Raw genomic sequence first — 22,906 nt, 5'->3', positions numbered from 1 at the left:
TTCTTTATAAGTTTTATCTTATTAATATTATTGTTTGGTTTTGAGTTGTAATAAGGCCATTTTAATTATTTTTCTGGGATTATTTTATTTTAATAACTTTAATCTGTTTGTTAATAAATGGGCTAGACTTAGGACGTGTTTTCAAAATGATAATTGTTTTCAAAATAACACCACGCCACGATTATCCGATTTATCAAAGATTTCAACTTAAATAAATTACAACTCGATTTAACCAAGTGTGGCAATGGTTGTGGGCATGTCTAGGATTGGATCCATTAGAAGAACTTGGTACTTAAGCAGCCTTCATGGCTCACCTCCTCTGTTACGGATTCCTACCTGGTGCCCAGCTCCCGTTCACTTTGTTAGCTTAACAAAAGTCGGTTTTTAAAGCACTAAAACGAAACATGGGTTTTTAACTTCAATGTGGCACATCAGATTCGGCCATAACGTCTGGGCCGAGTTTGGGGTGTTACACAGGTTCCCAGCACCACATGGCTGGTAACACGGCCGTGCTTAAGGCTGTGTGCCTAACACGGAGGGAAACACGTCCGTGCGATACGGTCGTGCGAAAATAGGGTAAATGATTTCCCCAAAACACAGGATGCCATAAATCCCCACGGCCGTGCGACATGGCCGGGGGTGAACTTGATACGTACACGGGCGTGGGAATGGAACCCTACAGTGGTGCCAAGGACAAGGCTCGATTCTGTTTCTCCGACACGGGCATGAGACACGCCCGTACCGTTAAGCTGTGGATAACAATACACGGACGTGGTACCTTAACATGGGCGGGAGAGAAGCGAACAATGCTAGGCACGTCCATGCGATACGGCCATGTACCACACATGCCCAAGACACACGGGCGTGGGAGAATAGCCAATCATGACCTAAAATTGCAAAATTTGAAACAGATGGGCTCATCCTCATAAGTACACAGGCGTGGCCCTAGGCCGTGTGGCCCTCCCCTATATAAGCAAATCACTATTCATTTTCTTTTTCCTTTCAAAAGCCCTAGCCGAAAACTCCCCTTCTCCACTCCCTGATCCCTATTCTCAGCCACCACTACCCTCTTGTCCAGTTCATGTGGCAGCTTTCTATGTTAACATCTCTAGGCACCTCATCTGATTCGAGCTTCAGTGTTTTCAACAGTTTGACAATATTGATGCTACTCTACAGTAGAGTTGTCAGCACCTTCTCATCTCATCCCCAGTCCCGCCTCACGAACCATCCTGCGATGAAGATGTTTAGAAATATTTATTTATTATTTTCTATTTTTACTTATTATTGAAACTATTTCTATTATTTTTATTAGATTTTAGAATTTTATTTTTATTCTTTATTTTGGTTATTTCTTTTTGAATCCTTATACTTCCTAATATCTCTTAAAAAGTTCCTGATTTTATCATAGTTATATAGAACTCCTAAGCTCATCATCACATAGGAACTACAACTCCACCGAGAAAGGTTCTCCGCGACTACCATGTCCTGCTCGACCACGACCATAGCTACCACTATATATAATATTCTTTTGGTGCAAGACTTATGGCCTAATGAACCTTTACGACTACCGGAGTATCCTCCTCCACTCTCAAACCGATCACTCTCCAAAACTCTAAGTTCGAGGAATTCATCATACAGGAAGTTTCATTTCTCTTCCTATCTTATTTTTATTCTCTAACATCTATCATTGTACATTGAGGGTAATGTACATCTTAAGTGTGGGGGGGTATTTATTTCACTATCGGAAAAAGATCCCTAAATAACCACCTTGTTCTCATGAAAAACTCGCATATCATATTTAATTGATTTATGATTTTGATTGATATATTTTGAATTAAAACATAGGGATTCATGCATTGATTATTTAAACTTTAAGACATTAGAGAATCAAGCATGATAAGTTGATTTTTAAGAAATTAAATTATAGGTTGTTTCCTCAAGTCTAGGTATTACTTTGAATTAGAATTCACGAGTCTAAACATCAAAAAGCCATAATTTTTTGTGAGATTTTTGAGCCTTTTGAGCATCTATTCATCCTTTCATGCTCACTTTTATTATTGCTTTGAGTGCGTCAGTATTGAACTGTTATTCTAGAACTTGCTTGATTATGCATGTCGAGACCACACCATTTGATTTGATATATCAAAATAATTAAGGCACTTAGGATTAACCCACTCATGCCATGAAAAGCCTACCTCCACGATTAACCCCTAGTAAACCCCCTTGAGCCCAACAAACCAATTCTTGTATTACCCTTAATATTAACCTTTAACCTATTATTGTTGAAATCCCCTAAATTAATCCCTATTTTTGTCGAGATTTGAGTTGAATGGATTGCCTAGCTATGTTTTGTTCTTGATATTTAGTCTATATTATTTAACTTGTTCTTAAAAAAAAACACACAACTATGTATGCATATCTGTAATTTCATATCCTGAGAGAAGCTGTGTTGTATGCAAGTGAAGATTAACTCTTTTTCTAGTTAGGAAACTTTTCAATTCAATCTCGATTCTAACCCTTTCTTTCAGCTTGTGACCACACCCCCTAACCAAGCCTCATTACAACCCTCTAAAGACCTTTTGATTGATGTATCTTCTTAAAATTAAAGTGGTGGAGATTTGATTTTCATGCAAGCCTATGGTAATGACTTTCCATTATTGACTATTGAGTGCTTCCTTTATTATCCTTAAAACACCTCGAGTGATTTGAGTGAATCTTTAGTGAGGATGTAAAACTCTGTGATATTCTGAATTAAAGGTAATTACTTAGATGAGGGAAGACACTTATATTTTCGGGATAAAATGCTCAACTTGGAATGATTGAAACTTTTATGTTCTTTTAGTTAAATTCTCAATGTATGATTACCTATTGATTAATTTGAGATATTATTGATAGAAATTATAAGTTGAGAAGGATTTATTCTGATTATGAGTTGAGAATTTTGCTTGAGGACAAGAAAATTCTTAAGTGTGGAGGTATTTAATAAACCATAAATTATACATATTTTTACCCCATGTTTAATGCATTTTATAGATGATTTCTCATTAGAATTGGTGAATTCGATGCTCCTAATGCTTTAATTTCATGTTTTGTACTTAAGAGAGCACCAAGAGTCAAAAGAAGCCAAAAAGGGAAAAAACGGACCAAATCGAGAAGATGACACAGCTTAAGCCTTGCCACACGGGTAGCTCACGCACCCGTGTCTTTCGAGGGTGTCAACCAAGGCTTTCACGATTCACACGGCCTGACTATTGACCCATAAGGCCGTGTGCAATTTAATGGATCGAACACGGCCTGGCAATCACGTCACACGGCTGTGTCACACGGGCGTGTCCTTGCTGAGCCCCAGTTAAGTCCAATTCGGAAAAAGCCACTTTGGGGGGTTTCTAGGCATTCCAAAGCCTATAAATACGCACTAGAGGAGGAGAAAAGGGGAGACAGAGAAGAGGGGTAAGGAATTACCCCAAGGAAGCCGATTGATCCATCTCAGAAGCCGAATTCATCATCAAGACTGAATATCTCTCCTCAATTCCCCTTCAGGAGTTTTGGGTTTTCTTTATGTTTTGTATTCTTTATTCTTCTGAGATGTTTTCTTATTTAGTTATGAACTAAATCCCTTAAATACCTAAGGGGAATAAAACCTAAAACGAATCTTGTTATTTTTTTCTGAATCGTATGATAAATATTTAACTTGTTCTTAATTATGTGTTCTTAATTCTTGTTTTGATATCCCAGGATACTGATTCAAGATGAGGAATAGACCCTGTCTAAGAGTACATTTGTCATAATTAAGCAGAGTTGATTGCGCGCCTAGAAATAGGGTGACAAGATTTTGCCGGATTAGGGTGAAACCTAATAAGGAGATCTATAGATCGAGTTAATGCAACCCTAGAGTGTTAATTAGAGAAAAGTCTCAGTTATTCAATCTAGGGATTCGACGTTATTAGTCTTGAATAGGGATAATAACATAATTTAGGGATCTTTACGGAACAAGTTGAATGAAGAAATCGTCCGATTCGGAGCCAGAATAACAAGTAAAGTCTAGGTGGATTTTTCCTTAGGTATTGTCTCAAGTCAATAGATTTTCCCAAAAGCAATTCTCCAATTCTTTTCTCTGTGCGTTCTTAGTTTAAATAATTAGTTAATTAAAACAAACCCTTTTATTCTTAGGCTAGATAATAAAAAGATAGTTATTACTAGTACTTTTGGTTCCCTTGGGTACGATATCTCGGTCTTGCGATTACTATACTATTGTTCGATAGGTGCGCTTGCCTTTTCGTCGTGATAATAGTTAGTCTAGGTTTGATCTTCATTATAAATATTTATTACTTGTTACGAATCACGCGATCAAAAGTATTAACATACAAGGAACTATTTCATATCTTTCATTTCATTTCAAAATTTAATACTAAATTTACTAATTTATAACTTTAAACTTACTTATCATTACAACAAGATCATTTAACCTATATATATAAAACTCATGTACAACCACCTAATACATGCCACTTAAACAAAAAGAAGAAATACGTCACCAAAATTTTCTTGTCGGAGTCGGGTTTGTTTTGGATGCTAGACCGGATCCGAAACTCTAATGACCTGCGCACGGAAAAAACTGTACGCTGAGTATTTCATACTCAGTGGTATTACTATAAATCAAAACTATTTAACATTAATAAATTACAAACATCAACCATAAACTTTATAATCATTTAAACTAATTATATATAATTATATTACCTCATAACTCTTAAATTCATATTTCACTTTTTTTTCACGTACTAACTCAATTCATAATTTAACTCATACATTCTTTCTCATACTTTTCAATAGTGCCAAAACAATTAATCTCATTTTCAAAATTTCATTTCAATTATTTACCCTATTAACAAGGCTCGGACTCTGACTGATACGCTGATTCCATCCAAACACACCAGAATATCCAACCCAAATACACCTGGAATATTATAAATCCTCTATAACAACCAGTATAATATATCCTCCCAAACACACCAATAAGGCATTAAATGCCTCTTCGGATAAACCGAAGTATATAATAACAGAAACATCTTCTCGGCCGAACTACAAATCTCCTCATCACAACACAAATCCAATGGCATGCCATTTGTATCAAATTTAGTCCGACAAGTTAATAGGGTATTATTTTACTTTTCCAATTTCAATTTCATTTCCACAAAAAATTTCAATACTCAAGCAATTCAAACATCTATTATCTTAATTCATATACAAATTAATTTTCACACATACTCATATTTAATTTCAAATATAATACTTACCTTACCTTAATTATTCCATAACTATAAATTCAATATACAAATTAATAAATAGTTTGAGTTATAGTAATACAAACCCAAAATACGAATTTACTCCTCGATCTTTTCTTTTCCTTTGGATACCGATGCCTCGTTTTCCTTGTTAGCTACGAAAATAAAAATAATAATAACAATTTACATTATTAATTACAGCAGTAATTTAAATAATTAATTAAATTTCTACTCAATTTATGCCTAATTTTAAATTTAATCCTAATTGACTCTTTTATTTGTTTCATTTATTTCATACTTCAATTCTATCCATTTTTCTTCCATATTCATCCTAACTATCAAGTATTCATAATAAAATCATAATTTAAAAATTCTTTCAATTTATTCCCTACAACACAGAACTTATAGCCTAATTTACAATTTAATCCTTTAATTAATTCTAACTTAAAATTCATTCAATTAAATCCCAAATTCATTCAATTAAATCCCTAATTCATTATTTTTTCAACATGAACTATGCTCAAGAACCTAAGAACTTTCAAAACTTCAACTTAATTTCAACAAAACTTTGTTCTAAAGCTTCTAAAATATCAAAATTAAGAGAAAATGACTTAATTGACTTACCTTTTAAAGCTTCAAACCTTAAAACCCTAGTTTTTCCTTTTTCTTTTCTTTTCTTTCTTTTTCTTCCCCTGTTTCGGAATGCTTCTGTTATGTTTCTTCTTTGTTTCTTTTGTCTTTCTTTTTATTCTTTTATTATTTCATTTATTTTACTTATTTTAATTTGTTTTCTAATTAATTAATTAATAAATATAAAATATCTATTTAATAGCAAATGTATATATTATAATTGTATCCCATATCCACCCTACATTTGTGTTGATCTAATCTATTACATAATATAATATAATTAATAATTTTAATAATAATAAACATCTAATAAATATCTTTTACTAATTAATAATAAATATAAAATATCTTTTCACTAATTATACATAAATAATGCAAATGTACTTATTTAAATTAATACATTTGTCTTTTATTTTTCCTTTACACTTGTCTTTTCTTAATTTATTTCATAATATAATAATAACTAATATAATTTATATCTTAATAATAATAATATCTTTTTACTTAAATTTTAAGTAAATAACTAAATATATTACAAGTGTACCTATTTAATTATTATTTTAATACACTTGTATACTTCATCACCCTACACTTGTCATACAACTAGATTTATTTATTTATTTATCTATAGTTCATATTATAATTTAAATAAAATAATAATTATATAATATAATAATTTAATAAAGTAAGAAAAATCTTACACTTATGCCGTCTCATTCTATAGTAAATGGCATATTTGCCATTTTGGCCCTTTTTATGTTATTTTAATCTACAATTAAACTTTTATTCTTTATTCAATTTAGTCCTTTTTATTATTTACACTAAATTGAGCTAATTTCACTTAATTAAAGCCTAATTAAACACACTACTAGGCTCACAATTATTCCTAATAATTATTTTCAAACTTATTTTACTAAGACGGAAGCTCTATAACTCACTTTTCTAGTGTTCGTGAATTTTAGGTCATTACACCCAAAAAGCTTTTAACCTCGGTTACGTTTTTCGGCAGCTTCCACTTGACAATAGTAGATATCTTATTCGGATTAACTTGGATGCCATTACTCGAAACAATGTGACCCAAAAATCCTACCTCTCGAAGCCAGAACTCGCTTTTGCTGAACTCAGCATACAATTTCTTGTGTCGCAAGATCTATAATACGGTCCTCAGATGTTTAGCATGCTCGAACTTATTATGGGAATAGATCAAAATATCGTCAATGAATACCACAACAAACTTGTCCAAGTATGGTTGGAAAACGCGATTCATTAAGTCCATAAACGCGGCCGGGGTATTCGTTTGACTAAAAGGCATGACCAGGAACTTGAAATGACCATACCTCGTCCTGAAAGTGGTTTTAGGCACGTTCGACTCTTTAACTTGCAACTGGTAGTAGTCGGATCTCAGATCTATCTTAGAAAACACAATGGCTCCCCTCAATTGATTAAACAAGTTGTCAATCCTAGGCAACGAATACTTATTCTTGATGGTTACCTTGTTAAGTTGTCAGTAGTCTATACATAGCCTCATTGAACCATCTTTCTTCTTTACAAATAATACTGAAGCACCCCAAGGTGAAAAGTTCGGTCTTGCAAAACCTTTATCCGTCAGTTCTTGCAACTACGCTTTTAACTCTTTCAGTCTGGTTGGCGCCATTCTATACGGAGCAATAGAGATAAGAGTTGTCCCATGCACCAGCTCAATACCAAACTCTACTTCTCTAACAGGAGGTAATCTAGGTAGCTTTTTCGGAAACACATCCGGATACTCGCATACTATTGGTACCGATTCCAACTTCAACTCAGATTATTTAGTATTCAACACAAAAGCAAGGTAGGCTTCATATCCTTTTCTCATATACCTTTGAGCCATCATCGAGGTAATCAAAACCGGCGAAGTATCCAACTCACTTGAATCAATCCGGAGAATCTCACCATCTGAGCATTTCAATTCAATATACTTGCTACCACAATTTACAATTACATCATGCACAGCTAACCAATCCATGCCAAGTATTACATCAAACTCGTCGAATGGAAAAAACAGAAGGTTAGCCAGAAAACAATGACCTTGAATCGTCAAAGGACAATTATTACAAACTTTATCAACTAGGACAGACTTGCCTAGAGGGTTTGACACCTTAATCACAAATTCTGTAGGCTCTACAGATATATCCATGCTAGACACCAATTTTATGCAAATGTACGAATAGGTTGACCATGGATCAATTAAGGCAATGACACGAGTATTATAGATAGAAAATGTACCTGTGATGATATTGGGAGCTGAGGCTTCCTCTCGAACGTGTATTGCATAAGTTCTTGCCAGGGCTCGAGCCTCTGATTTTGCAGTAGCATCCTTAGCAACAGTTTAACTGCCACTTGTACTTCCAGGATGTCTCGGAGGTCTACCTTAAGAAATAAGAGCATTCGGCTGCGGAGCTAATTCAACCACTTTATTAGCTCGCTCCGGGCAGTCTCTAAGAAAATGGTCAAGAGACCCACATCTAAAACATGCACCACTCTTTATTCGGTATTCTCCAAAATGAAATTTGTTGCAGCTTTTACACGTCGGCTTCTGATCATCCACGCTTTCCACACTAGTTACCATAGGGGAAAAAGACTTCGAGTTATGTTGCTTGAAGCTTCTTGATCTACCCGAATATCCTACTGATGAAGTGGAGCATTTTTTATGATTTCTCGATTTCTTTGTGGGGAAAAAATATGCTCTGCCGCTAGACCTCTTACTCGAAACTCGAGCTTCTCTCTTAGCTTGCTTCCTTTCATTATTTAGCTTTTCGGCCTTCTTGGTCCGGTAAGTTAATGTGGCAAATTCTCGTATCTCAAGGATCCCAATCAGCAATTTAATTTCCTAATTCAAGCCTTCCTCGAAGTGCTTAAATATTTCTATTTCTGATTGGACCCACTCCGTTACATACTGACTTAACCTAACAAATTCCCTTTCATACTCTGATATAGTCTTATTTCCTTGTTTGAGTTCCAAGAACTCCTTTCGCTTCGAGTCTAAAAACCTTTGACTGATGTATTTCTTTTTAAACTCAGCTTGGAAGAACTCCCATGTAATGTCTTCCTTCGATACCACTGAGGATACTGTCTTCCACCAATGGCATGTTGTATCTTTCAGAAGAGATACAACATACTTCAAGCACTCCTCAAGTGTACATGATAATTCGTCTAAAACTCGCACAGTGTTCTTGAACTAGAATTCAGCTCGTTCCGCATCATTCTCAACCCTAGCCCTAAATTTTTCAGCCTCGTATTTCTTAAGTTTGTCCACTGGAGCTTTACTAATTCTCACGAGTGCTATACCTTGTGGTACTTCTCCCTTAGGCCGAGTAGGGGGCGGAGGAGGTCGTGGTATATTAGGGCGGTTTCTCAAGTAATCCCCAAACCATTCATCCATCTTCTTAAAAAAGGCAATTCTTGCCTTTTCCTGGCCTTCATACATAGGTCGTTTACTACTACTAGCAGTAGCTCGCTGAACGAAAGCTGGAGGATGGCTCTTGGCTCCCTCGAACTCATCTTGAGCTTGATTGGAAGACATTTACTATATTCAAATACAATTAAAAATGGTTAGGTTAGTCCTACAATTAAAAATAACTTGTGTAATAGCATGTATAGCTATACTCAATACAAGCTACGTTAGTCCTAGAATCGACTAAATCGTAGCTCTGATACCACTAAATATAACACCCCTTACCCGTACCCGAGACTGGGATAAGGTACGAGACGTTACCAGACACATACTAGTACACCTTCGAAAAACATGGGTTATAAAATTTCATTCTAATTTAAAACAAATCAAACAACATCACAGTGTCCTTATTATGGACCAACAAGGTCCAAAACATACATTAAAATCGATCCGGGTCTAAATCGAGAATTATTGAAAATTTTAGTAAAATTCTCGGGGTTATGCCTCACACACCCGTGTAGAGGCAAAGCACATGCCCATGTGCTTAGAGACACATCCGTGTCCCTCACCCGTGTTGAATTATTTGAATTTATTTTTCATTTTGAACCTACAGGGATTTTTACACGGCCAAACACACGCCCATGTCCCTGGCCTATGTCCCTCACACGGCCTAGACACGCCCGTGTCCAAAAACTCGGACATTCTGTTTATGATGTCATCATTCATTTTGAGGCACACGGCCAAAGCACATGCCCGTGTGCTTAGGCCGTGTCCACCACACCATTGAGACATATGGTCATGTCTCTGCTCATATGTTTACTACCATGCAAACTGACCTAAAATTTTAGGTGCAGGGGACACACGATCAGGCAACATGCCCATGGAGGCTGACCGTGTGTTACACACGACCTAGACACATGCCTGTGTGGACTTTTCTAGGGCTATTTTCCAAGCCTTTTGTCACCTTCTATCATCCATACACACTTAAAGACTTCAATAGTATTTAATATGGCCTAATTATACTCTTAAACAACCTTAGCATGACTCATTGCATGCTAGCCTCATCTCATCAGCTTAGTACATGCTAAATTATCCTTTTTGTATGAGGGATTAACATAGCACATTTTATATTTTACACTTAGGCCATATTATAGTCATATACCATTGTATGCTATGACCACTCTCAAATTATTAGGTCCCATTTCAAGCATCCATTCATGATAAACCTCGTCACAATATCTCATGAATCATTTAAACATAAACATACATCATTAGTAGGTTTACAACCTACATCAATATGAGCCACATCTCATGGCCATATACAAAAGAATAAGTATACCATTTAAACCCTTACATTGGATAGCCAAATGAAACATATAACAAAATAACCAAATGCCCTATGTATACCATTAAACAAAACAAAGTATCTATATACCAAAGCGGGACAAGTCGATAGTGTGTTGATTCTCCAACTGTCTTCTAATCTTCACGAGTCCACGAGCTCTGTAAGACAAGGAAAAGATGAGGGGGTAAGCATTTATATGCTTAGTAAGTCCGGATAACTAGAAAGTAAACTTATCGGTTAATTAGCATACAACCCTATTTAGGCAATAATTCCAACAAGCATGAAATAGTTTCCCTATCACATGCACTCAATTATCAAGTTAGTCTCATAACAATACATCATGTCATTCGTCTTAGATGAGCTCATCAATTTAATATTTCCATTCTTTATTACTCATGTTAATCATGTTGAATTTCTCGAAAATCTCAATAGATAGCCCAATAACCGTCAAGTCATACAAGTGGTCATCTCAAGAACGCACCCTCGCGAACCTTACATCTTACGGCGGGATAACCAGTCCAGGCTAAATCCCTTTTTACGACAACTGCTCTCATAAGCTCGGATCTGAATTGCTAGTTCAGGCTAAATTTAGTCCTCAATCAGATGATCCGTCCGAGCTAAATCCTTAATGCACCTATATTCTTCGGGAGGCTCGATCACTCAAGGAACACCCGTCTGGGCTAGATCCTTTCTATTTATTTATTATCGGATTACCCATCCGGGCTAAATCCTTTTCTGCAACACATGCAGGATCTCATGTCATGTAAGCCATAATTTATCCATCAGATTTCCCTTTCTATTTCAACCGGGACATTTATCGTCTTTCATTTACACTAACACATTTCATGGATTATCATGCAATGAATATATAAATTTTCATACATTCAAGAACATGCATATTTAAGTACATTAAGAGTTTACTTCGGATTATACGAACTTACCTGGTAGTCGTTTCAAATTCGTGACTTGATTATTCTGAAATCTTTCGTTTTCTACGGTCGACCTCCGGAATTGGTTCCTCGGGGTCTATATCAGTAAAAATAGATTATTAATACCTCCCATTGTTTATTTTCGACTTAAGACTCACCCATGGGAAAAATGAACAATTTGCCCCTAACTTTTCAAACTTTTACAATTTAGTCCTAAGGCTCGTATAATGAAATGCATAAAATTTCTAAGTTACCCAAGCCTAGCCGAATATTTTTCTTGCCTATAGCAGCCCACATTTTGTTTCATTTCACATTTTTCTACCCATTTTCACAACTTTTACAAAATGATCCCTTAAGCCATTTTCGTGAAAAACTACTTAGTAAAAGTTGTTTACTATCCTTTAAACTCTCATATTCCTTCATAAATCATAAAAACACAAACACCTCATGCATGTTTAAATTTTTGAATATGAACCCTAGCTTGAAATATGGGTAGAAATAGAGAGAGCATGTTACGAGGATCTCAAAATACGAAAAACGTTAAAAAAAGGGCTGGGGAACATTTACTATTGAGCTTGAAATGTTGGAAAAACCCTAGCTATGGAGACACCTTCAAATTCGGCAGCATGGAGAAGAAAATGAGTGAATTTTTGCTTGATTTTCCCTTTTTATTTCATTAATTAACTAAATGACCGAAATGCCCTTCCTTACTAACATTTCCAAATTTTCCATGCATGCCCATTTTTGTCCAAAAACTTAGAAATTGGGAAAATTACTCTTTAAGGACCTATAATTAACATTTCAAAGCAATTTCATACAAATTTCTTCTAGAACCCAAGTTTTGCAACTTATTCAATTTGGTCCTTAATTTTCAATTAGACACCTTACACATAGAATTTCTTCATGAAACTTTAACATATGCATATTTTCATATCCTAGACCTCATAATTATCGTTAAAATAATTATTTTAACGTCGGATTTGTGGTCCCAAAACCACTATTCTGACTAGGCCCTGTTTCAGGATGTTACATTTTATGTGGTATTATTACCACTTTGGTCTTTAAATCAAGACTTCCATTTAAAATCTTTAGTAATTTAATTTTTGTCACTCTTACAATTTAGTCCCTACACAGTATTCACTAAATCGATAGAATTATTTAATCAAAACTTAATTAACCTATAATATGAATTTTGTAAATATTTACTAATATATTCATGAGTCTGGTTTACGGAGACAAAGTCTCAAAATCGCGTTTTCCAACACCATTGACTTTCGGGCCGTTACAAGAATGCTAAAAACATATAAAAGTTATGGGAAATTGTTCAATATGATTGCGTAAATATTTGTTAGATTGATTGAACATATGTATTATTATAGAATGTTCATGATTAAAGTTTGTTATTATTATTGTTGGAATTCCTAAAGAAATAAAAATATATTTCCCTAAAATTCTTCCTCACTCATGACTTCCAAAAGAATGGTGATCTAAACATTTATCAAATAAGTTCAAGTGATCATTTTAAAAGCTAGTATTCAAGATTCAATATGTAAAATATAAGATATTATGTGATATCATGAGGGGGAATAAATGCACATTATACTCTTTTTCCCTTAATCGAAATTTTGTCCCATTCAGCTTTTATGGTAAGATTTTTAATGAGGTAATATGTTATGCATATTATAGATATGTGTACTCTTTTTCTTTTATTAAGATTTTTCTCGCAGAAGCTTTTTATCTTTGTAAAGTTTTAACTAGATGCAAATCTATTCATGGACATCTAAGGGAAAGTGTTATAAATATTCTATTATTATAGAAGTCGATGTTCATTAGGATAAGAAATTTGATATACATTAGAACTCTAATGTTTATTAAAAGTATAATTTTATATAATTTATAATATAGGTTTTGGAAAAGCATTGTAACTATCCTTACTGATGAATAAAATTCATATTTCTCTATCTGTTCTCCTATTGCTAGTTCTTTTTACTTTTTTTTTCATTTATTTTATAACATAAATAATTTATAATGATTTTTGACCAATCAATAGTTGACCAACGCCAGTTAATAGTTGGTCAACGCCTAGTCAACTTAGTCAACATACCATATCACTGATCAATATACCTTATCACTAATCAACTTACTATGTCATTGACGATGTAGCACATTATGATTGACCACTTTTTTAACATAGTTAATTGTTAAGTACCAAAATAAGTATGCTGTACAAAGTTTAAATATCAAAAAAAGAAAAAAGAAAAAACATATATATATAAAGAAAGTTATAACTCAAGAGCTAAATAGCTAATAAATCCTAAAAAGGAAGTGGTAGAGTTTGGAGTAGAGACATTTAGTTTTAATGAGGGATGGACACGTGAGCAAATTGAGATTGAAAGGATTTATTTTATATTAAAATTAAATATCAAAAGCTAAAGAAGTCATGTCAAGAATAGATAGATGTTTTTCTAGTAGACCATGCATCCAGCACCCAATCCAATTCCCCGACCGTGGCTTGACGCCCGACTGACACAAAATAAAGCTCGGCAGTTGCGAAGTGCAGAGGCCACTCTTGGCTGGGCTCCATCTATCTCATGCATATATGTTTTCTTGTAAGCAATGCCCTTCGGTTACCACGTGAAGTACATGCAAAAGCAGACAGGGTACCACGTGAACCTTTTGCCCCAAATTTCAACCCTACAAACCAAACCCCATTGAAAGAAAAATCTATATACCAATATATATATTACAACCCTGGGTTTTCTTTTCGACACGACAGGTTTTGTAATTGTATGTTTCTTTTAAGTGTCGATTTGTTCCTATTGGGCATGCTCTTGAAATCTGCAATACTGACAGTTTACATGGATATTATGGCAGACAATGCCAATGCCCAATTTCTTATCCCTTTTTCTTTGGAAGTTAGATGCATCAGGTTTTATTTGCTTAACTATTCTCCTATGTCTGCCCTACTCTCTATTAAGTTCGTTAATTGTATCTTTCTTTGGGTTAACAAGAAAGCAAATTATGAAAAAAAAAAAAAGTAAAATGAAAATTTGATTTATTGATAAAGTTAAAAATTTCGAAATTTTTGTGATTTCATTTAAAAAAAAAAAGAGCAATGAAAATTCTGTCTGTAATAATCTAGGGCTTTTAACTTTAAATGTAATTCATTCTTTTACGTGAGCATGGAGAAGTAAAATATGACTTTGTTGGTATAGCAATAGAATTTTTTATTTTAAAATCTCATAATCTCAGTTTTTGCCCCTAATACTGTTGCCTCATTCAAGGTTTTATATATTTCGTTGACATATACCTTAAATTTTATTATAAGTTCTGATAATTTTTTTTGACATAATACTTAAAACTATCTATAATCCCTCCTTAACTCATAAATAAGAGGATAAAGTGCTTCAACATACTCGAACTTGCGTCCTCCTGCAGATAACGCGCTTCAACGCACTCGAACCTACATCCTTCTGCATTAATTACTAATTAATTATACTAGAATGTTATTTAAGTTAAACCAAATCATTAATTATAATAAATAATGAAAAATTATGGTTGAAAAGAAATATAAGACAAAAAGAATAGAAACATCACACAACATAAATAATAATATATAATCATTTATATAAATAATTAGATATAAACTAACTAAGAATTTTGGATCTGACATTTGGCCTATTGGTTAAAGATTTTCATTTAATTTCCATGTCGGGCATTTAATTTATAAGAATTATCTATTAGTGATGTGTGAATTGAAAAATATACAAATGTTTTTTAGTTTTTTCTTTTTTCTTTTTTCTTTTTTTTCTCTTTCTCTTTCCTTCTCCTCTTTCTTAGTTTGAAAATCCCCGAACTAACCCATCAAATAACCTTAATACCCTTACTCGTTCTCAAGCAAGAGATGTATCATTGAAAATTCAAGTGAAACCATTTCGTTTGCCATTACATGATATGACATGACATAATTTTTTAATATGATCTAATTACCACTTGAACCATAGACCAATTATCCAATTGACCCCAAAAGCATGGTTAAAGGCATTGCTTAGTAGGCAACCTAGGTGAGAAATCCCAATAGAACTAACACATCATTAATCCCATCACATCCCTTGAACCATAGACCAATTACCTAATTAGTCCAAGAAAACAAGATTCATATTCTTTTCTATTGAATAATTGACTATTTTAAACTGACAAACCAACAATATTTAAACAAATCATCAAAATAAAGTTAACCAAAATCAGATATTTCTTGACATGAAAAAGGCGTAACATTGAGTTGGAGATAGCTTTTAAGGGTCAATCAAATTATTTTGTATCACATTTTTCCTTATCATACGTGGATGTAATCTACTTTTTAACAAAAAAAATTATAATTATTGATTTACTCTTAATTCGATTGGTATCAGTATTGTTATTAATGTAAGAACACGTGAGTTTGAGTACACTAAAGTACATTATTCTCCTATTTAAGAATTGAAAAAGAACTACAAATAATTGTGAGTTTGAGTGCGCTGAGCTGAAACACATTATCCTTTTATTTAAGAATTTAAAAAGAACTATAAATAATTTTAAGTATTGTATAAAAAAGAACAATATATAAATATAATATTATTATAGGATGAGAAAAAGATATATATATATATAATAAAAATTTTCCATTGGTTATTTTTGTATGCGACATCTTATCTTTCTCCTCTTAAGCTATCCTAACGAATCACTGATATATATGGATACCACTATAGCCCCATCCACTTCAAATTCTATCTGTCAGTAGAATGAATTTTCTTTTCTAATCAATTATTTCACAATCTATTCATGTGAGTTTGGTCCAACATCCATTCTTCATGATCGTCAATCTAGTACCATTAGAGATCAACCTAATAATTTTTTTATACTAATTTATGTATTTAATTTGAAAGTCTTATCAACTTCTGTCTCTTTTTTTTTTCTCTCGGAAAATTGTCTCCCAGGCACAACATAGATTTAATAAAACCAATGAACATGAAAATTTTAATCTAATAATGTCAACATTCATTTCCACATGAAAGGGGATGCGGATAAGGTTGTAGGAGCATGAAAAATGTTGAATATCTTACACGTACATTTTTTCATTTGGTAGGCAGTCAAACTAAATAATGGTATACTTTTAATGAGGGCAAAAAATATCATTTCTAACTTATGCTTCTTCTTTTTTTTTTTTTGAAATTTTCATTGTCTCTATATTTTATTTTAGTTTTAATATTTTTAATAAAATAATTATTACAAGTATTAAATTGAAAGAAAATTCACGCATTTATATAAGGTGAGACTCAAACTTGAGATCTTAAAATTTTTAAGGTCTCAATCTTGCATTTAGTCAATCTTTGATATAAAAGAAACTTGTTGCAATGCTATTGATTGATTCTCATTAAAATCGTATAAGAGATAAGCTCAGTTAAGTAAATTTTGATTATTTTTGCTCAATTTTTTTAAAAAAGAAAAGAGATAAGAATTGTGAAAAGGTTTTGAAGATGTATTTTGCCATTCAATCAATAATTTAATTGACAAAAGAAGTAGAATAAAAGATTGGGATTTGAAGGAAAAGGAAAAAGTAAAGGAAACGTAGTAGAAATCGGGGAAAGATGTAAGTGTATACAATTGAGCAAAACATCATATTCGATTACTATTTGGCATTGAAATAAAATGCACACTTTTCCTCTTTCAAAACAATCCTTCTATTTATCTTGCCAGAAACGTATAAAGTAATAATGAAAAAGAGGCATCTTAATTGTTATATATCCTGTCGATACACTAGTGAAAGTGACTTAACTATCGACTGATCGGCCTGAAACCACAATTAATAGCATAAAATTATGTTTAAGACAATAATTAAAAGGAGCCTCTCGTGTCAAAAACTAGATCACACTTTGTTTGCATGGTGTAGAAAGCACATTGCACAAAATCCTAGCAAGTTCAACTCTTTTAAAAACTTAAATAATTATTTCATTAAATTTTATAAATGTATAAGTGTTGGGATATACCACATAACTTATGTCTTATACCATAAAAATCATTATGGAGAAATATACCACCACTTAAATTAGGGTCGACAATAATCAATAAATTTATTCATCATTTTCAATATATATATATATATAGAATAGCTTTAAAAAGTCTTTTTGGATGGTCTTTAATGGTGATGTCCCCCTATATATTGAAATGATGAGAAGTTTAAGCTTCAGCCAGTAAAAGGAGAGGTCCAAACCTTGATGAAAAATATTGGTGGAAAGACAAGAAAATAATTGTAGATAAGATGACTGAAGTTTTCATTGAAATGCTTGCAGCAAACATTAACAGCTAGCTATAATGTCGAAAGGACTTTCCATTGGCAGTGAAAGCCTCCTATATATATATATAAGCCTGTTCTCTGATAACTTCTTTAGACGCGTGTTCTATGCTTTAGCCATTAGTTTCTTTCAGCCAATAGTATAAATTTCTATTATATATAAGCCTGTTTCTCTGGTTGTATATACAATGGGTTTATTATTACTTATCAGTCTTCCCTTCACAATTCCCATAAAAACCCTAGAAATTTATGTTGTTTACTGCATTAATTTTTCACTTATAACTCTTCTTTTCTACCATACCCTCTCGTTTTAGTACTTCCATTCCCTTGCATTTCAATCCCTGTATGTTTAGTTAAGTAAGGGATTCTATGCAATATATGTTTTTTGGATTCAAAGGTAAGTGTTGACTATATATATGTGTGTGATTAAGATAGATTATTTATTTATTTATTAAAGTTCTTCCTACATTTAGCTATATAGTGCTTATCTTCTAAGTGAGTTTCATGATATATAAACAATTCAGCATAAAAGCCCTAAACTTATTTTCCTCAGCCAATGAAACAAATCTTAGGAACCAGCTGAAAAACACATAAATCCAACAACTGAGAAAGGGTTCCATATAAAGTGGGGCAAAGAGAAAAAGACCCAAAAACAGCTTAACACAATATGACCACACCAAAGTTTAATAATTAGCCAATGAATCTACAATATGATAGTTTACTACACAATATGTCACCTAGACTGGTCATCCAGTATCAAAGGAATATTGCTTTAAGAACTGAAATATTCTTATTCTTAGAATGTGTCCAATTATCTGCTACTTTACCTTTAATCATTAATTTCCTCAACTCCAATGATCTGAATTGCAGAAATGGTTTGTGGGGTTTTTCTTCTCCTTGTAGTTGCTTATGAGCTTGCATTGCCAGAAATCTGCCAAGGGAGATAAGGTGAATACACACAAATTCAAAGCTGATATCCATCAGGTAATTTAACGAGGAGAATTTGATACATAACTTCACTTTATTTAACTATTTATGCACCTTCTATACCTATAGCTAACACAACACATTTTGTTAAGGTCTCTCATGGCCAAGTTAGGAAAAAAAAATTCTAACCTCATTCAGGGAATTGTATTGGAGGAATTAAAGGATAATTCATAACTCAACATGTATCACTACTAAGATATCTGCAGAACACGGAATCTCTTTAAATCATATGTATATGTATATGTATGACAGTAAAAGGTTAAAATGACTGCTCTGGATGGCTTTGCAAAAGCAAGATCAGCTCCAATTTTATGAGTAAATCCATATAACCATACTAGGATAACTATTGTAGCTTGGAAAATGAATAAAATGTTCCCTAATTGTCATTTGGAAATTAGTTGACAAAAGGGGTCTTTCACTGTTTGTCATGAAAATGAAAACAACTCAGTAACTGCAGACATATCAAAACATATAAGAAGCAGTAAGATGTAGGACATATTGATATGTACTATATATAATATTTATATGGTTTCACAAGGACTACTGACAAATTTATAGCAAGAATAACACTTGGAAAGATTCAGTTTCTTCAATTGTTTCTAAGATCATTGAACTATAAGTAATTCATTGTAGGTATTGTGCATACCCATGTGATCATTGGACCATTTTCTGCAATTTCAAAAGTTTTTTTATGAACATTTGATTTTACAATTCATATAAACAGTAGTAGTTCTTTTGATTGAGTTTTAACTACTTACTCCATTTTTATTTGTCTGAGCAGGATCGAGAAGATAGTGAGGCAATGGCAATTGAACCACCATTTTTTGAGAAATACAAGGCCATTTTGCAGAGCTCTGCAAATGAAAAGGAGAAACCTTCCACGGTTGAAGGCTTTGATGAACTTGAAATACCTCTGATTGATCTTAGTCACTTGAATCTTGGACAACTTGAGAGACAAGAATGCATAGAAAAGATGGGTCAAGCTGCTATTGAATGGGGTTTCTTTCAGATTGTGAACCATGGGGTTCCAGATGAGCTTCTAAACAGGTTGAAGCAAGAACAAATCAAGGTATTTCAGCAGCCTTTTGACAAGAAATCTGAAAGCAACTTTTTGAATTTATCAGTTCAAAGTTATCGTTGGGGGAACCCTCTTGCCACTAGCTTGAGGAACCTTTCATGGTCAGAAGCTTTGCATATATCTCTCAAAGATATTTCAAAAATGGATGAATACAATAAGCTCAGGTACTTTTTTTTTTATATTATCTATATGATACTATTTTTCCCACCATTGTCTTTACATGAAATATAACAAGGAACAACTTTTATAGTCTATTCAACCAAAAAGAAAAAAACAAAAACAAAAAGTAATGTTGTTCAAAAAATTAATTGAAATTAAGCTTAAACATTTACACATATCTACAGCTAGTCATTCAATTTTGAGTTTCTCCATTTTAGTTCTCAAAGGTATTATTTTGTACACTAATTTATGCAAGAACAAGCTTGGGATTGATCAGTGTAAATGAGGGTTGAATTTGGGCTAATACTATTCTTAATTATTTCTTGTACACCTGTTTTGATACATCTAATACTTTATATATGATTAATAGCTGTGATTTAATGCTATACTGCTGGTTTATTACTTCATTTATCTTTCATAAACTTATGATATCAAATTGGAGTACCTTCAGTTTCCAATTTTAAAAATATATTGAAACCCTAGAACTGTTCCTGTTATAGAATTACTTGATATCAGTTTAGGAGAAATAGCCCTATTACCTTATAGTTTAAGTTCTTAATTTGCACTTAGCTTATCATAAGATCTCCACAGTATACTAAGTTAAGTTCTTAAATAGAATTCATGATTTAGATTTCAAGGGACAGAAAGATACCTAAATTTGTATCATTTCCAAACCCCATATGGTCAATGTTAGACATTGGACTCTCAAACCTCATCTTAGCCCCATATATCTTGTACGTAGTTGCTTGGTATAGTGTCCTTATGCTACCACCTACCTGCCAAACACGTCGTAGGCCCTACCGGTGGCGCTATTTCGATGGCACTTCAGATCAGATGCCATCCGCCATGGCCCCCTGCTGTTGTCTTCGCCACCTGATCAGTGTCACTGTGGCTGGTCTTACCCAATGTGCTTTTGAATTTGCAAGTGACAGACAGCATGGATTGAACTTCACCCTCATAAGACAGCATGATCCGTTAATAGGCTCCAAAACCTATGATTAATATCTATGTATGCAAGATTAATGATCGAATTATTCTTTTTAATTTTTGGTCAGGTCAACCATTGAAGAGTATGCAGAAAAAGCTAATTTCCTGGCTCAAAGATTGGCTGAATATTTAGCACAAAATTTGGGAATCAAAGCAAATTATTTCCAAGAGAACTGCTCACCAAGCTCTAGTTCTCTTCGAATGAACAGATACCCTCCCTGTCCATACCCTTCCATGATGTTCGGTATTATCCCTCACACTGATACTGATTTTCTAACCATTGTATCCCAAGACCAAGTTGGGGGATTGCAGTTGAAGAGAAATGGAAGATGGGTTAGTGTTAAACCCAATCCTAAAGGCCTAGTTGTCAACATTGGTGACTTTTATCAGGTAACATATATACTTTATTATTTTTAATATGAAATTGTGGTTTAGTTAAAAAAGTTTAAATTCCATGTGATGGTGTGTTGCAGGCATTGAGCAATGGGGTATACAAGAGCATAACTCACCGAGTGATTGCCAACCAAGAGACAGAAAGGTACTCAGCGGCATACTTCTACTGCCCCACCTACGAAACAGTGATAGAAAGCTGCAGCAAGCCAAGTTTGTACAAAAAATTTAGTTTCAAAGAGTATAGAGAGCAAATCCAGAAGGATGTTAAAGCTACTGGGGACAAAGTAGGGCTTTCTCGGTTTCTTTTGTGAATTGGAAACTTTAAAAAGAAAAAAAAAAGAAAAAGAAATTCGTTATTATTATTCATGAGCTTGCTGTCGTAAGTTGCTGCCATGACAGCTTAGCGATGCCATGACAGTAATCAGTCTTATAGCTAAGCTACTTCTTGACTCTTAGAGTGACACTTTCTAAAATAATTGTACTTAAGTTCTTGCAGACTTCAACTACGGCTAATTTGGCTGTTGTTGCTTTAACATTTTCTGCAAAAAGAATATATATAAAGCATGGTGAAATAAATTATATATTTTAGTGCTTTTAACTTAATATATATTACCAACAACCGCATTTTTATGGTTAATTCAAATTTCCTGTAGGTACATGATGGAAAAATATGGATATATATAGCTTAAATTAAAAGTAATTTAATTTGGTTAAAATTTATATGATTTTAATTAGTAAATAAATTATGGGTTAAATGTGTAAATTATTTAACTAATTTTAATTATTGATGAGCAGATCAAAAATTAAGGTTAATGAGCAAAAGTTATATATTAGATTATAATCCCTAAATTACATACATAATTTGTGTGTTAATTTAGAATATCAAAACCATAAGATTTGAATATCTCAAAAATATCAATGAATTCAGGTATGCTTCCACATTTAGTTTTATTTTATTTTTATTCTTAATGATCTGACATGACAAATCTTGGTTTACAGTTTTAAGTTTACATCAAAATTTTACGATTCTAGCAAGGGGCCTCCAAGCCTCGTCATGTCGAATCATTGAGAATGAGTTGTTTTTATTAATTTTGAATTAATTCATTCCTCGGATTTTATGTTTTAATTATTCACATATTAGATCCTTTGGATTTACATTAGAAGTTTTAGGGTTTGAAATAAAAAATTGCACAAGTTTTATGGTTATACGTGGAAGCTTTAAATTTTAGGGTTTGAAATATTTGTATGATCTTGAAAATAAAAGATGGTTGAAATTCTTGTTGGCTTTAATTGATTTGGTTTTGTAAGTTCATATACGCGTTACTATGCTTCAATTTATATGTGCAATT

At 33.1% G+C, this 22,906-nt stretch overlaps 1 protein-coding gene across 1 annotated transcript; it reads left to right on the top strand.

Moving 5' to 3' along the window:
* The first annotated feature begins 18,821 nt into the window (after window positions 1-18,821).
* LOC107917616 (gibberellin 2-beta-dioxygenase 8) lies at window positions 18,822-22,120 on the top strand. The gene is made up of 4 exons (XM_016846932.2): window positions 18,822-18,937; window positions 19,722-20,182; window positions 21,233-21,554; window positions 21,638-22,120. Exons 1-4 carry the CDS (start codon window positions 18,863-18,865, stop codon window positions 21,866-21,868), a joined length of 1,089 nt encoding a protein of 362 aa, XP_016702421.2. The 5' UTR covers window positions 18,822-18,862; the 3' UTR covers window positions 21,869-22,120.
* The last annotated feature ends 786 nt before the right edge of the window (window positions 22,121-22,906 follow it).

Source organism: Gossypium hirsutum, chromosome A01 (assembly GCF_007990345.1).
Source record: "Gossypium hirsutum isolate 1008001.06 chromosome A01, Gossypium_hirsutum_v2.1, whole genome shotgun sequence".
Lineage (NCBI taxonomy): Eukaryota > Viridiplantae > Streptophyta > Magnoliopsida > Malvales > Malvaceae > Gossypium > Gossypium hirsutum.
The sequence above is the reverse complement of the archived record's forward strand: the minus strand, read 5'-3'. Positions and strand labels throughout refer to the sequence as shown.